Below are 14,675 nucleotides of genomic sequence, written 5' to 3' on the forward strand. Positions count from 1 at the left end.
TTTTCTCCAATCCTGGCTTTTCAAAGTACACTTTTTTTAAAAAAATCATGAAATTACCTCTTCTTATCATTTATATTTTTATTTCTGATGAACACAACCCCATCAGTAAAATGGCACCCCAACCCATCTCCTATACTGAGTGTTATTATCATGGGACCAATTCAAAGTCCCACCTCCTCCATGAAAGCCTTCCCTGATCTCTACAACCCACATCACCGAGATTAACATAGTGGCAAGCACGTAAGTCCTAGAATCATACAGGATCTGGGTTCAGGCATTCAGCTAACTCTATAACCTTGGGCAAGTTACCCAACCTCTCTGAGCTTCATTTTCCCTCCCTTTGAGGATTGAGCGACACCGTCTCTCTCAATGTGTGCTGCCTAGTGAGGCCACAGTAAATCTCAGTTTTATTCCCTTTTCCTTCCCCTGAAATCCTGTGGGATTTCTGATATGGAACCCATCTGACATAAGTGCACCCCTGTCTGATGGCCTTTATGAACTAGGTCACGCGCACCGTTCTTGTGTGACGGCTCGTCCTGAGGGGCGGAGCTGCGTCTTCTCTCTGTCCTGCATCAGCATTACCACCTCACCTGACATGCAGTAAAATCGGAATGATTGACAGCCCGTTAGGTGCCAGGCATCATGCCAAGTATCATGCATCCCGTTTGGTTTTTACAACAACCCTAAGAAAGTATGTACCATTCTCCTCACTTGCCAAATGGGACACATGAGGCTCCTATGGCTAAGCAACTGGGTTGAAGAAGAAATTTGTGTGAACACAAAGGTTCATGGATGTGTGTCAACTGATTCAAGTTTGCTACTTAGCCTCTGGGTTGCACTGGCTCCTCGAGGAGCGCCTTTTCTATCTATCCATTGGATTCTGTGGTCCCTCTTGTCAGGGCCACCACAAACAGCTATGCAGGCTGTTCCCTGCCTAGAGGGGCCTGGTCTACAGGTGGAATGGGGCTGAAATCCAACCCACTTCATGCCCCAAGCTATACACTCCTGTTTAGTCTTGCAAACTATCAGAGAATGCCTTGTTTCAACTTGAAGTGGCCTCAGGATCACATGGGGTTCCCTGGCGGTTCAGTGGTAAAGAATCCACCTGCCAATGCAGGAGATGTGAATTTAATCCCTGGGTCAGGAGGTCCTCTGAAGGAGGAAATGGCAACTCACTTCAGTACTCTTGCCTGGGAAATCCCATGGACAGAGGAGCCTGGTGGGCTATAGTCCTTGGTGTCACAAGAACAGACACTACTTAACAACTAAACAACAACATTATAATTACATACTGTTGTGACATGAACCAGTATATTGGAGAGCAGGAAGCCCTACCAACACAAGTTAACAGAATTTTGGGACTTTCTTTCCCAGGTTCTGATTCCCCAGAGAGGTCTAACTGGCTCCTTACCAAACCTGCTCACCCGACTGGACCAGATGCCTGACTATTCCAGCTTCCGGGGCTACATCATTGCAAGTACCACATCCTCTGCATGACCCTCTGCTCAGGTTACCTGGGAACAGAAGTCCCTCACGTGCTCCTGTCTCTCTCCATCACAGCAATATAACCTGGCGACTGCGATCGAGGCTGCTGATGCTTACACGGTGTTTGCTCCAAACAATGATGCCATCGAGAGTTACATCCGAGAGAAGAAGGTCACAACTCTGGTAGGTATTAGCAGTAATAACCCAGGAAATTATTTTCCAGAAATTCAAGCACTTAAAGTTTTCAGTCGATCTATCATGTACCATGTCACTCTTTCATCAAAACTGCCTTGTGAGTATCCACTTATTTAACAGAAACTCAAGCAGAGACTCTGGAGAAGGAAATGGTAACCCACTCCAGTATTCTTGCCTGGAGAATCCCATGGATGGAGAAGCCTGGTAGGCTACAGTCCACGGGGTCACAAAGAGTCGGACACGACTGAGTGACTTCACTTTCACTTTCACTTTCAAGCAGAGACTCTCATACCCAAACCTCCCCCAGGCCAGAGCTGCTCATGTATTTCATCCGTACCCCTGGAAGCACACACTCAGGCTCATAGACACAAAGATGCAGTCTCCCCAGGAATCTGGAAGCATCTTCATTGCCACCCCTCCTCCCCTCCCTGGCTTCTCCCCTGTCCCGCACAGTGAGCTGTCAGCACAAGGGACCTAGAGGGAATGGACTGTCTCCATCTTCCTCCTAGTCGCCCCATCTCTGTCTGCCCTGATTCCTAACATCTGGAGATAAACAGTCAAAACTTTTTCAAAGGACTTTGTGAAATAATACTGGGTTGGCCAAAAGGTTCATTTGTGTTTTTCTGTGACATCTTATGGAAAAACTCAAACGAACTTTTGGGCCAACCCAATGAAAAGCTCCAATCCCTTCACTCTCTGGCTCAAAACCCTTAGGTGGCTCTCCATTTCCTCAGTGACTAAGTCCAGACTGTCTCCCCAGGTACTTACAGCCTCCACAAACTGGTCACAATTACCTTCTATTCAGTGCTGGTAGCAGACTTTCCATTTAGAAGGATCCCAGGGGTGTCCCACCCCCAGCCCCATAGCAAGGGAACAAGTTTAAAGTTGTAATTGCACAGCAAGTGTGCTGTTTTCACTTCTAACTTAATATGGGGTAAGGGATGCTAAGGAGACAGGGCTGGTACTTGAAGTCCCGCTAAGCCGCTGTTGGTCCACTGCTCTCTCCCTACCCATTCTCTGCAGACACCATGTGGTCTAACCAGAGTGATGTCATATAGACCTAAAGATGGAAAACGTGTGTTTGCTCCTGTCTACACACACACACACACACACACACACACAGGAACCCTCCAGGCTCTTCTGTCCATGGGATTTTCCAGGCAAGAATACTGGAGTGGGTTGCCATTTCCTCCTCCAGGGGATTGTCCCCACCCAAGGATTGAACTGGGTCTTCTACACTGCAGGCAGATTCTTTACCAACTGAGCCACCAGGGAAGCCCCCACCACACACACACACCACCACCTCATTCAGGAGGGCTGCCCTTCCTCCTTCCTTGCCTCCTGAATCCTCTCCATCCATCAAGTCCAGTCTCACCTTCCTCGGGAAAGCTGGTTCTAGCCCCTTCAGTTCAGTTCAGTCGCTCAGTCATGTCTGACTCTTTGCAACCCTGTGGACTGCAGCATGCCAGGCTTCCCTGTCCATCACCAACTCCTGGAGCTTGCTCAAACTCATGTCCATCGAGTTGGTAATGCCATCCAACCATCTCATCCTCTGTCGTCCCCTTCTCCTCCCACCTTCAATCGTTCCCAGTATCAGAGGCTTTTCAAATGAGTCAATTCTTTGCATCAGGTGGCCAAAGTATTGGAGTTTCAGCTTTAGCATCAGTCCTTCCAATGAATATTCAGGACTGATTTCCTTTAGGATTGACTGGTTGGATCTCCTTGCTGTCCAAGGGACTCTCAAGAGTCTTCTCCAACACCACAGTTCAAGAGCATCAATTCTTCAGTGCTCAGCTTTCCTTATAATTCAACTCTCATATCCATCCGTGCTGCTGCTGCTGCTGCTGCTGCTGCGTCACTTCAGTTGTATCCGACTCTGTGCGACCCCATAGACAGCAGCCAACCAGGCTTCCTGTCCCTGGGATTCTCCAGGCAAGAACACTGGAGTGGGTTGCCATTTCCTTCTCCAATGCATGAAAGTGAAAAGTGAAAGTGAAGTCGCTTAGTCGTGTCCAACTCCAGCGACCCCATGAACTGCAGCCTACCAGGCTCCTCCGTCCATGGGATTTTCCAGGCAAAAGTACTGGAGTGGGGTGCCATTGCCTTCTCCGATCCATACATGACTACTGTAAAAACCATAGCTTTGACTAGATGGACCTTTGTTGGCAAAGTAATGTCTCTGCTTTTTAATATGTTGTCTAGGTTGGCCACAACTTTTCTTCCAAGGAGCAAGTGTCTTTTAATTTCATGGCTGCAGTCACCATCTGCAGTGATTTTAGAGCCCCCCAAAATAAATTCTGTCACTGTTTCCATTGTTTCCCCACCTATTTGCCATAAAATGATGGGACCAGATGCCAAGATCTTCATTTTTTGAATGTTGGGTTTTAAGCCAGCTTTTCCACTCTCCTCTTTCATTTTCATCAAGAGGCTCTTCAGTTCCTCTTCACTTTCTACCATAAGGGTGGTATTATCTGCATGTCTGAGATTATTGACATTTCTCCCGGCTATCTTGATTCCAGCTTGTGCTTCATTCAGCCTGGTATATAAGTTAACTAAGCAGGGTGACAATATACAGCCTTGACGTACTCCTTTCCCAATTTAGAACCAGTCTGCTGTTCCATGTCCAGTTCTAACTGTTGCTTCTTGACCTGCATACAGATTTCTCAGGAGGCAGGTCAGGTAGTCTGGTATTCCCTTCTCTTGAAGAGTTTTCCATAGTTTGTTGTGATATACACAAAAGCTTTGGCATAATCAATAAAGCAAAAATAGATGTTTTTCTGGAACTCTCTTGCTTTTTTGATGATCCAATGGATGTTGGCAATTTGATTTCTGGTTCCTCTGCCTTTTCTAAATCCAGCTTGAACATCTGGAAGTTCATGGTTTACATACTGTTGAAGCCTGACTTGGAGAATTCTGAGCATTACTTTTGCTAGCATGTGAGATGAGTGCAATTGTGCGGTAGTTTGAACATTCTTTGGCATTGCCTTTCTTTAGGATTGGAATAAAAACTGACCTTTTCCAGTCCTGTGGCCATTGCTGAGTTTTCCAAATTTGCTGGCATATTGAGTGCAGCACTTCAACAGCATCATCTTTTAGGATTTGAAATAGCTTAAGTGGAATTCCATCACCTCCACTAGCTTTGTTCTTAGTGATGCTTCCTAAGGCCCACTTGACTTTGCATTCCAGGATGTCTGGCTCTAGTTGAGTGATCACACCATCATGATTATCTGGGTCATGAAGATCTTTTCGGTATAGTTCTTCTGTGTATTCTTGCCACCTCTTCTTAGTATCTTCTGCTTCTGTTAGGTCTATACGATTTGTGTCCTTTATTGAGCCCATCTTTGCATGAAATGTTCCCTTGGTATCTCTAATTATCTTGAAGAGATCTCTAGTCTTTCCTATTCTATTGTTTTCCTCTGTTTCTTTGCATTAATCACTGAGGAAGGCTTTCTTATCCTCTTTGCTATTCTTTGGAGCTCTGCATTCAAATGGGTATATCTTTCCTTTTCTCCTATGCCTTTCACTTCTTTTCTCAGCTATTTGTAAGGCCTTCTTAGACAGCCATTTTGCCTTTTTGCATTTCTTTTTCTTGGGGATGGTCTTGATCACTGCCTCCTGTACAATGTCATGAACCTCTGTCCATAGTTCTTCAGGCACTCTATCAGATCTAATCCCTTGAATCTATTTGTCACTTCCACTGTATAATTTTAAGGGATTTGGTTTAGGTCATACCTGAATGGTCTAGTGGTTTTCCCTACTTTCTTCAATTTAAGTCTGAATTTGGCAATAAAGAGTTCATGATCTAAGCCATAGTCAGTTCCCAGTCTTGTTTTTGCTGACTGTATAGAGCTTCTCCATCTTTGGCTGCAAAGAATATAGTCAATCTGATTTTGGTATTGACTCTCTGGTGATGTCCATGTGTAGAGTCTTCTCTTGTGTTGTTGGAAGAGGGTATTTGCTATGATCACTTCGTTCTCTTAGCAAAACTCTATTAGCCTTTTCCCTGCTTCATTCTGTACTCCAAGGCCAAATTTGCCTGTTACTCCAGGTATCTCTTGACTTTCTACTTTTGCATTCCAGTCCCCTATGATGAAAAGGACATCTTTTTTGGGTGTTAGTTCTAGAAGGTCTTGTAGATCTTCATAGAACCATTCAACTTCAGCTTCTTCAGCATTACTGGTTGGGGCATAGTCTTGAATTACTGTGATATTGAATTGTTTGCCTTTGAAACAAACAGAGATCACTCTGTCATTTTTGAGATTGCACCCAAGTACTGTATTTCGGACTCTTTTGTTGACTATGAGGCCCTTAACTGGCCCCTTAGCTGCAGATAATCTCTTCTGCCTCTGAGTTCAGACCATCTGTACACCCCATAGCACTTCTACACCTCATATAAGGAAATGTCTTTGCAGGTGAGTAGGTCTTAGTTCTCCAATTAGATGAAAACTCTGGGCATTAGATTTTTGTAACTGGAATGTTGAGCGAGCAGCACTCCTGGAACAGAAGTGGAAATCATCTTTTCTTTGTCTCCCCACTCCTCCCCCATCCCTTTGAACATGTGTAGCAGAGAACATTCATTAACTGCCCTGGGATAAAACCTCAGGCAATCTCGCAGAAAGGCTTATCACTTTCAGCCACAAACACAATCTCAATTAAGTAAAAATTAAAAAAAAATTTTTTTTTAACCAGCCCCTTGTAGTTATCAACATTTTGAATTGGATTTAAAATTAAATCTTCTTTCCTCGCTTGTCCCATGCTGGTACTTTGTCCCAATAGGACATTAGAGGAGGGGGCTTGGTCCTTGCACCAATCAGAGTCTATCAGAGTGTGGGGAGGGGGATAGATTGGGAGTTTGAGATTGACATGTATTCACAAGTCTATTTAAAGTGCCCTTCCATGAAAAAGATATTAGTATAGAAAGGTAAAAATTATTACTAAAAAAAAAAAAAAATTAGGGTCCATCAGGAGACAGAAACCATACCAGAAAAAATTTAATATTATGAATTGTTTATTGGGTATAAAGCTATATAAATATAATTGAAAGGTAAAATAGAGATAGCATAGAAGCATCTATAACCCCAAAGGCTGGGAGAAGAAAAGAAAGAGGTCAGGACAACTAAAACTTAGAAACATGGAGGGGCCCAGAGAAGCAGTGACTCAGACCTGTGAGGGGCAGGGCCCATTCGTCTAGTGGCTCTGATGTTGGAGGAGGGTCCCTGGGGGCCCTTGGAGAAGGCATTGCCAGGCTGGTGCTGGCGTCTTGAAGAAGAGGGGAACATGATAAAACCACTCTGGGAGTCACAGGTCTCTGCCATTCAGATTCAGCTGCCACTGCAAGCGTGATGAGATGCAGCTGGGATGATGCCCAGTGAGTAGCCCAGTGAGTGCCCAGGGACTGGTGGACCTGTGGGCTGACTTTCCCTTCTGTGTGTCATCCAGGAGGAAGACATACTCAGGTATCACGTGGTCTTAGAGGAGAAGCTGCTGAAGAATGACCTGCACAATGGCATGCACCGGGAGACCATGCTGGGCTTCTCCTACCTCCTCGGCTTCTTCCTCCATGATGACCAGGTGCGATCCTTCCTCTGAAAACACAATGGGCGTCCTAGCTCTGCCATCCGCCATCACTTTCGCATTGGATAATCTTCATGACCACTTCCTCAGCCTTATCCACAGCAGACAGCTGTCTGTGTTCCACCACAAAGTAATGACTGGGCCAGACTGGGAAGCTCCTCCTTGTCCACCCCATCACCAGCCCTCAGACCATCAGTGTGGTCTGACTGGTCTGGGGATTGAATCCCAACAGTCACAGGGCCCTTCAGTTCTGCTTCCTAATAACAGACAGTCCCCAAGCCACCTCCAAGATGGCAGGGAACCTGGCAGCCAAACGTAACCCCCCAAAGTGGCATGGCCCCAGGGTGTAAGGAGCCACCTGACATGTGAAGGAAGGATCCAGCAGCCACATGAATGAACAATATTACCATTGCTTGTTCATACAGACTGCAGACCTAGGGCCAACTGCCCCCACCCCAGTATCCCAGTATTAATCTCACACAACCTCTAAGCACTTAAAGTGTTTAGAATTTGTAAAAAGAATTGAGACTAAATACATATTTTAAACATTTCAGTATGCAATTCTATGTACCTATGTCAAATAACCAGTGAAACAATCAATTGGAAAATTCAATAAGAAATTCACTATGTGACTCTGGTATAAATTCTCACAAGAAAAGGTAATAAAAACTAATGATTATTTAGGAGAAACTAAGCATTATATTAAAATGATGAAAATTTAATCCCAAATTTTTAAGCGGTAATATTGTTCCCTGTAAAAAAGTGAATTTTTTTTAAAAAGCACAATTTTAGAATCAATATTCTCAGTGTTATCATCACTGAAGCCCAAGTGAATTTTGTGTACAGTTGCTTTTTTTCTTAACATGCTCAGGTTTTGGGTTGTTTTTTTTTTAAGTCTTTCTGGTTTTTCATTACTTAGAGAATAATCGAACGCCAAATATTTCCCTCTGACTCCTATAAATAATCTTACCTATTGTGTAATAATTTTGAGGAGATCCTTTTAAATACATTTCCTTTTTTTTTTTCCAGGTAAGGCAATTTTTGTTGATAAGGACCTTATATGTTTGTTTTTATCTTTGTTATCGTTTATTTCTTCATGTAGAAATGAATATTCTGGTTAGTTGAATCAGTTTTGATTCTGTCATGTTTATTTTCCATGTGTTTGAAAAGTCTTTGATCTAGAGCTTTTTTTTTTTGTCTTTTACAATAGAGACTTTATCTTAAATAGTTCTATCTTACAATAGAGGTTTTGCTTTTATTGATAACTCATTCACTCTCAGGACAACAGAGATGTGGGAAAATGCTGTCTAAATGAAGAGATTTGTGTTCAGATCAAAATTCTAATGTAGCTTGTAATTCTTCAAGTATATCTCATAATAAAAATGGTTCAGATTTTTTTATGCCAAATCAACAGTATTACAACATCAGAAGTTCTGACATTTTGATATTTTAAATCAGCTCAGCCTCTTGGAATTCTGCAGATTTGTTTTGTGATCACCCTTTGACTCCACAAGTGAGGCCCCTGCTGCTTCTCCAAACCTCCACAGGCCCTGGACCACTTCTGTGCACCTCAGTCATGATTCTGCCCAACATCCCACGGAAATTCACTTGAGTCCAAGTAAATCATCAGGGACTTTAACAGTCGGTGGAAGTTCAAGTTTAAACACTTAATAGCGTCACTTCACTCTTGATGCATTGGGGAGTTTGGGAGATGGTAATCATTTTTAAATGCTCATTAGATATGAAGTTGACATCTGTTTAGTACAACAAAGAATTCCCTCTTCTCCCAACCTCAGCCCTGCTACAGCTATACACACACACAAGTATGACCCCTCAGGTTTTCAAACAGCCATTTGTTTTCAGTTATATTAATTATACTCAGGAATGAATTAATGGCTTTACTTATTTTGCACTAAACAATCATTAAGATATCCTCCGATTTAAAAAAATCAAAACCAAACAAGTTATAACTCAAAGTTGAATTTAAGTTAGAAATTTAGTTCCCATGTCTTACACACTTACTGACACACTAGGCAAAGACGGTACAAACAAAGACAGTACAAACGTCCTGCGGACACCAGAGAAGCCCCAAGGAAAACATGATACGGTTAATGCAGACCTCTGAGCAGTCGCCACACCCTAGAAAGTGGTCTATCTGGTAGAACACATTTTTGCAAACTCTAAAACACTCAAATACTATTTTTATTCTCGTGTAACGGTAATTTAGTCTTACTGAGGGGTGCTTGCAAGGTAACCAGGAAGCAGAGATATGCTAAAAGGGTGCTAAGTTTCATTCTCTATGTCTTGGCTGTGGAAGGCATCTACACCTCTGAGGCCACCAATAACTAGCACAGCTGAGCACATCCTTGGAGACATATTATCAATGGCACTAACATAGTGATCGTGATTCAGAATTTTTTGAACAGTGAAAACCGACCATTTGGATGATGGAGAGAAAACTTAGAGATTATCAGGAACAACCTCTTCTTTTTACAAAGGAGGAAATTGAGGTTCAAAGAGGAAAAGCAACTGGCCCAAGGTCACACAGATAGAAGGCACCAGGTGCAGAACTGTCACTCAGACTCCCCTCTCCTAGGGCAGAGCTGTCTCCTGTACAATGTGCTGTACCTGCCAGGTGAATATTGCAGAATCTCCTAGGCTAGCGTCGTGTTGACATCCTCCAATCCCTATCGTCCTTATTTCCCTTAAAACCACTGTAGTAAAAATTGATAGTTAACCTTCCTGTTCACAGCTCTATGTAAATGAGGCTCCGATAAACTACACCAATGTAGCCACTGACAAGGGAGTGATCCATGGCTTGGGGAAAGTGCTGGAAATTCAGAAGAATAGATGTGACATTAACGACACTACTATCGTACGAGTAAGTTCTATCCAAGACCAATGATGTAACTAAAGAGTGTTGGCTTATTTTTTATAATTTTGAAAGCCTGGGACTCATCTATCAGAGTATCTCAATTCAGTTCAAAAAACCACTAAAGGAACATCTCTAAGAGCATACTTGGTTGTGGGTCTACAGAAATAAATAAGACATGACCCTTGCCCTCAATGGGCTCACAGTCTAGTGCCTTGTGTGCCTTGGAAAGGCTGCCTGAAGGGTTGTGTTGAGCAGGATTTCAAAGCCATGGTCTTCCTCAAGAGGAAAATGTGTCATGCCCAGCATAGGCATAGGGAAGGAGCCCTGTACACCCATGGGCAGGGTTGGGCCCACCATCATCTACCAGGAGAGAAAATATGGAAATGGATCATTTCAGTATAATATAGGACAAGTAACTGAGACTTTTTACTCCATGAGATGGTATAGGTTCTCTCAGTAATAATGATAACTGTTAACATCTGTTGGGCACTTTTTATGTGCTAGGCACTGCTCCAAACATTTTACATGTATTAACTCATGGAATCCTCACAACACCCTACAGAGTAAGCACTATCACTCTGCCCATTTTGCAGATGGGGAAAATGAGCCATAGAGAGATTAAGTGACACCCCCAGGTTCACAGAGCTACCAAGTGGCAAAGAAGGAGTTCAAGTCCAGGCAGTCTGGCCCCAGAGCGAGAGCTGTGAATGACCAAGCTATACCATCCATAGGTGCCAAGTTAAGAACTAGTCACATTGGCCTCCTCCTGTTTTGCAACAGGCTGATACTTTTAAAATGTCTGTTATTCTTCACCTGCGAATCTTTGTCTCATGACAGTGGGTATTATCTCCATGCTGACCTCTCAGTTGGACAGTGTGCCCCTAGGGCTGGGGGCACTGTGGGTGATGCATTCTTTAATCTCACAGTCTGGCCCAATTCACTCAATAGCGGGTTTTCAATAAATGAGAGTTGGTGTTAAAGGAATTAGGATTTAATTGAGTTAAGACTCGCACATGTTACAAAATTACATGCATCTGAAATGTATAGTGGAGAAAGTGATGCTCCAGTGTCCATGACCCGAAGTAGCTGAAGCCAGATGAGCTTCTGATTTGCATTTCTATAGCCTGAAATCTTCAGCCTCAAGTCTGGAAAATATTTGCAGCCTTGTTTTGATTAAAAGTAATAACCATGAAATACTCACTTTGCCTCTGTGTTTTACCAAGGGAAAGTGTGGCAAGTGTCCCCAGCCGCCCATCTGCCCATTTGGAACTAAACCGCTAGTAAGTATTTCTTTGATATCTTCTTTGATAAAACTGTTTCTGGATCACAGGAAGGTCTGAATTAGAAAGTGAGTCTCCAGCACACCTCATTTCACTGCCCTCCTTCCTTCACTGGGTTTTAATTTAATCTCACCTTCTTAATCTTGTATGCATCTTTCTAAAGTCTTGAATCCACTGTTTGGAACCAAAGCAAATTTGAACCAAATTTTTATTAATAAATAAATAGAAACAGGAGCTCATCTCAATCAGCGCCCAATGGAAGAAGGGATTTTTCAGTTTCTACATCTTTCATATCCCAGTAGCTGGTTGAGGACAGGAGCAGGAAATCTTATCAGAGGAAGTGGACTTCACAGAAACACTGTTTCAAGCCTTGAGGAGTCCCACCTTCCTGATTCCCTTTATGGTTGAAGTTATAACTAACTTTCGCAAAGAAACACATGACAGACTTGGGGGGCGATACACATATCTCTGAATGAATGACCTATGTTTCTTATACCTGTTTACAGGAAAAAAGTGCTTCAGAGGATCCAACAATTACAAAGGATCAACACACACGCACCTTCCATGGCACAATAGCAATTTATGACAATAACAATGCTGACTCTTTTACTTGAGTTTGCATTTACTCTTGTATAAGTCTTTGTAAACAGCTTTAATCCTGCCTCAGACCAGGCAACCATCAACCAATAAATAAAAAGAAACTAAGTCTCAGTTCAATGTGGAGGGTTGGGAAGATGCTTTTATCTGAGATACTCTATGATTCTTCCTAACTTTAACTAATCTTCTAAAGAAAAGTTCTCTTTATGGAGTATCACTTTAAGGGATAATTATCTGCATTTTGCCACCTAGTATTCTGGCAGCCAACATTTCAATGTTGCATTTTCTTTTTTATGAAGCAGCTCCAAGAAGCCAACCCCCTCCCTTTCCAGAACATTTCAATTAGAGAGACAGCAATGTATCACCCACCCCCTTGCTTTCAGAGATTGGAAAGCTTTGTCCTAACTGAAAAGCTAATATTAATATAATTGCTGTTATTTCATAGGGCCAAGAGATGAGGAGATGTCTCTATACCATTTATTTCATGGGCAGGCGATCCCCGTTCTTAGGGTGCCAGCCAAAGTGTGTGAAAACCGTCATTGTGAGTATAACAATTTAATAAACCTTCTAACAATGGCAGTAATATTGAGAAACATGATCATATGCTATACTTTTCAAAGTGCTTTTGCATGGATTCCTTCTGCCATCTTGCCTTCCTTCTCATTATTTTTAAATATTTATTTATTTAGCTGCATCAGGTCTTAGTTGCAGCATATGAGACCTTCACTGCATCATGTAGGATCTTTCGTTGTGGCACATGGGCTCTCTAGTTCTGGTGCATGAGCTGAGTTGCCCCATGATATGTGGGATCTTAGTTCCCTGACCAGGGCTGAAACCCACATGCCCTGCATTACAAGGCGGATTCTTAACCAGTGGACCTCCAGGGAAGTCCCCTCATTATCTCCATTACAGTGGTCACTCAAAATAGCCAGAGTAGCACTAAAACTCAGGATAGCCCTACAAGTCAGTACATTGGTGACAGCTGCAATTTTCAGTCTCATGATGAAGAAACAGAGGGACCAGGAGGCTAAGAGGATCTTCCTGTTCTCACAAGAAAGGGAAAGAGACAGGAAATGGGCAACTCCCTAAAGCAAGAACAGGGGCGCCTGGTCATTTAGAAAAGTGGAACCCCAGGGCTAGGGACCTCTCGGCTGTGGCTTTGGAATCTGCAGGAAAATTCTCTATAACATCCTGTCCCGCTCCTTTCACAGAAGACACAGCCTCTGCCAATCCTAGAGGCAAGTGATTCAGCTGTTAAGTTGTGGAGCATGCAGCTGCAGGAGATGTTGTGTTTTAGTGCACTCAAGAATAAAAGCAGGCCCAAGCAAGCAGATAATCCTGCAGGGCTTCCCGGAAATAAGAGTCATTATAGAACATCAGAGGTCTCACCTGCCTCCCAACCTTCAGTACCAGATGAAATAACACAACACACAGAGGCCAGGTTTGGGGATGGCCAGGGCCCCTCCCAGGTGGCTCAGTGGTAAAGAATCCGCCTGCAATGCAGGAGACATGGGTTCCATCCCTGGGTCGGGAAGATCCCCTGCAGAAGGAAATGGCAACCCGCTCCAGTATTCTTGCCTGGGAAATCCCATGGACAGAGGAGTCTGGCAGACTACAGTCTATGGAGTCGCAAAGAGTCGGAGACCACTTAGCGACTAAACAACAACAGGGCCCATTTGGCATCACCTACATGACTCTTTCTTCCTGCTGCCCCTCCTCCCTTCTCACTTTTCTTCACCCTCTCTTCCTGCTTGCCTTTTTCCTTCAGGTCCTTCCTAGCTCTTCAGCAGAAGCTTCCATGCTGGTGCTGGCACCCGTGGAAATTGCATGCCCCCTGCCCCGTTCTTGGGGGATGCTGTCCCCGTCCCTTATAACCATTCCACATGTTTAAGGCTACGGGCACGCATCCAGTCCCGCCTGCAAGATGTCCACACTGTGGCTGGACACGTCCAAAGGACAGCGGTATGGCCCTGTCCCCACCCAGCCTGGCCCTTCTGTTTCAGACAAGAGAATGCTGCGCGGGCTACTTTGGCCCCCAGTGCCAGCCTTGCCCAGGGAAACCTGAGAACGTCTGCTTCGGAAATGGGATCTGCTTGGACGGAGTCAATGGCACAGGCGTGTGTGAGTGTGGGCGGGGCTTCAGCGGGACGGCCTGTGAGACCTGCGCTGAGGGCAAGTACGGCATCCACTGCGACCAAGGTGCGTACCCCACCACCCCCAGCGGGCTCCCCAAACCAACCGGAAGTGCAGGAGGAAAGAGTCTAAATACGTGCTCCCTAACCAGCTGGTGTCCAGGGCAGGCTGGAATCCACACCCCACCACCTCGCCCCCGCCGCCATTATCATGTAAATTACAAGAACTTCCGTGTTGTGTAATTTGCACTGGCAGCAACTCCAAACATTTTCTGTACTGACTAACCTGCATCTACCAGCCCACTCCAGTCTGCTCATTGACATTGTCCAACCCACCCATGTTTCTGTATTAGTCTGTGGGCCCTGGTCTCTGTGGTTACACTCAGTTTTGGACATTGTGTGATTGTTTGAAAATCAACTCTGTGCACATTATCTCATTTAATCCACACGGAAACCATATATACTGGAGTGTTCATGCCCCCTTTTTACAAATGAAGACTTAAGGCAAAGAGGTTGAATGACTTCCCCCAACGTCAC

At 44.0% G+C, this 14,675-nt stretch overlaps 1 protein-coding gene across 2 annotated transcripts in view; it reads left to right on the forward strand.

Moving 5' to 3' along the window:
* STAB2 (stabilin 2) overlaps positions 1 to 14,675 on the forward strand; it is a 172,042-nt gene that overhangs the window by 91,072 nt on the left and 66,295 nt on the right. For both annotated transcript variants that reach the window (XM_070789633.1, XM_019959891.2), the window contains 7 exons: positions 1,375 to 1,473; positions 1,561 to 1,668; positions 7,120 to 7,251; positions 10,007 to 10,135; positions 11,353 to 11,409; positions 12,452 to 12,547; positions 14,010 to 14,205. In XM_070789633.1, coding sequence (XP_070645734.1) covers positions 1,375 to 1,473; positions 1,561 to 1,668; positions 7,120 to 7,251; positions 10,007 to 10,135; positions 11,353 to 11,409; positions 12,452 to 12,547; positions 14,010 to 14,205 — 817 coding nt within the window. The remainder of the gene's footprint in view (positions 1 to 1,374; positions 1,474 to 1,560; positions 1,669 to 7,119; positions 7,252 to 10,006; positions 10,136 to 11,352; positions 11,410 to 12,451; positions 12,548 to 14,009; positions 14,206 to 14,675) is intronic.

The sequence above is a fragment of the Bos indicus genome, chromosome 5, assembly GCF_029378745.1.
Source record: "Bos indicus isolate NIAB-ARS_2022 breed Sahiwal x Tharparkar chromosome 5, NIAB-ARS_B.indTharparkar_mat_pri_1.0, whole genome shotgun sequence".
In the NCBI taxonomy this organism is placed as follows: Eukaryota; Metazoa; Chordata; class Mammalia; order Artiodactyla; family Bovidae; genus Bos; species Bos indicus.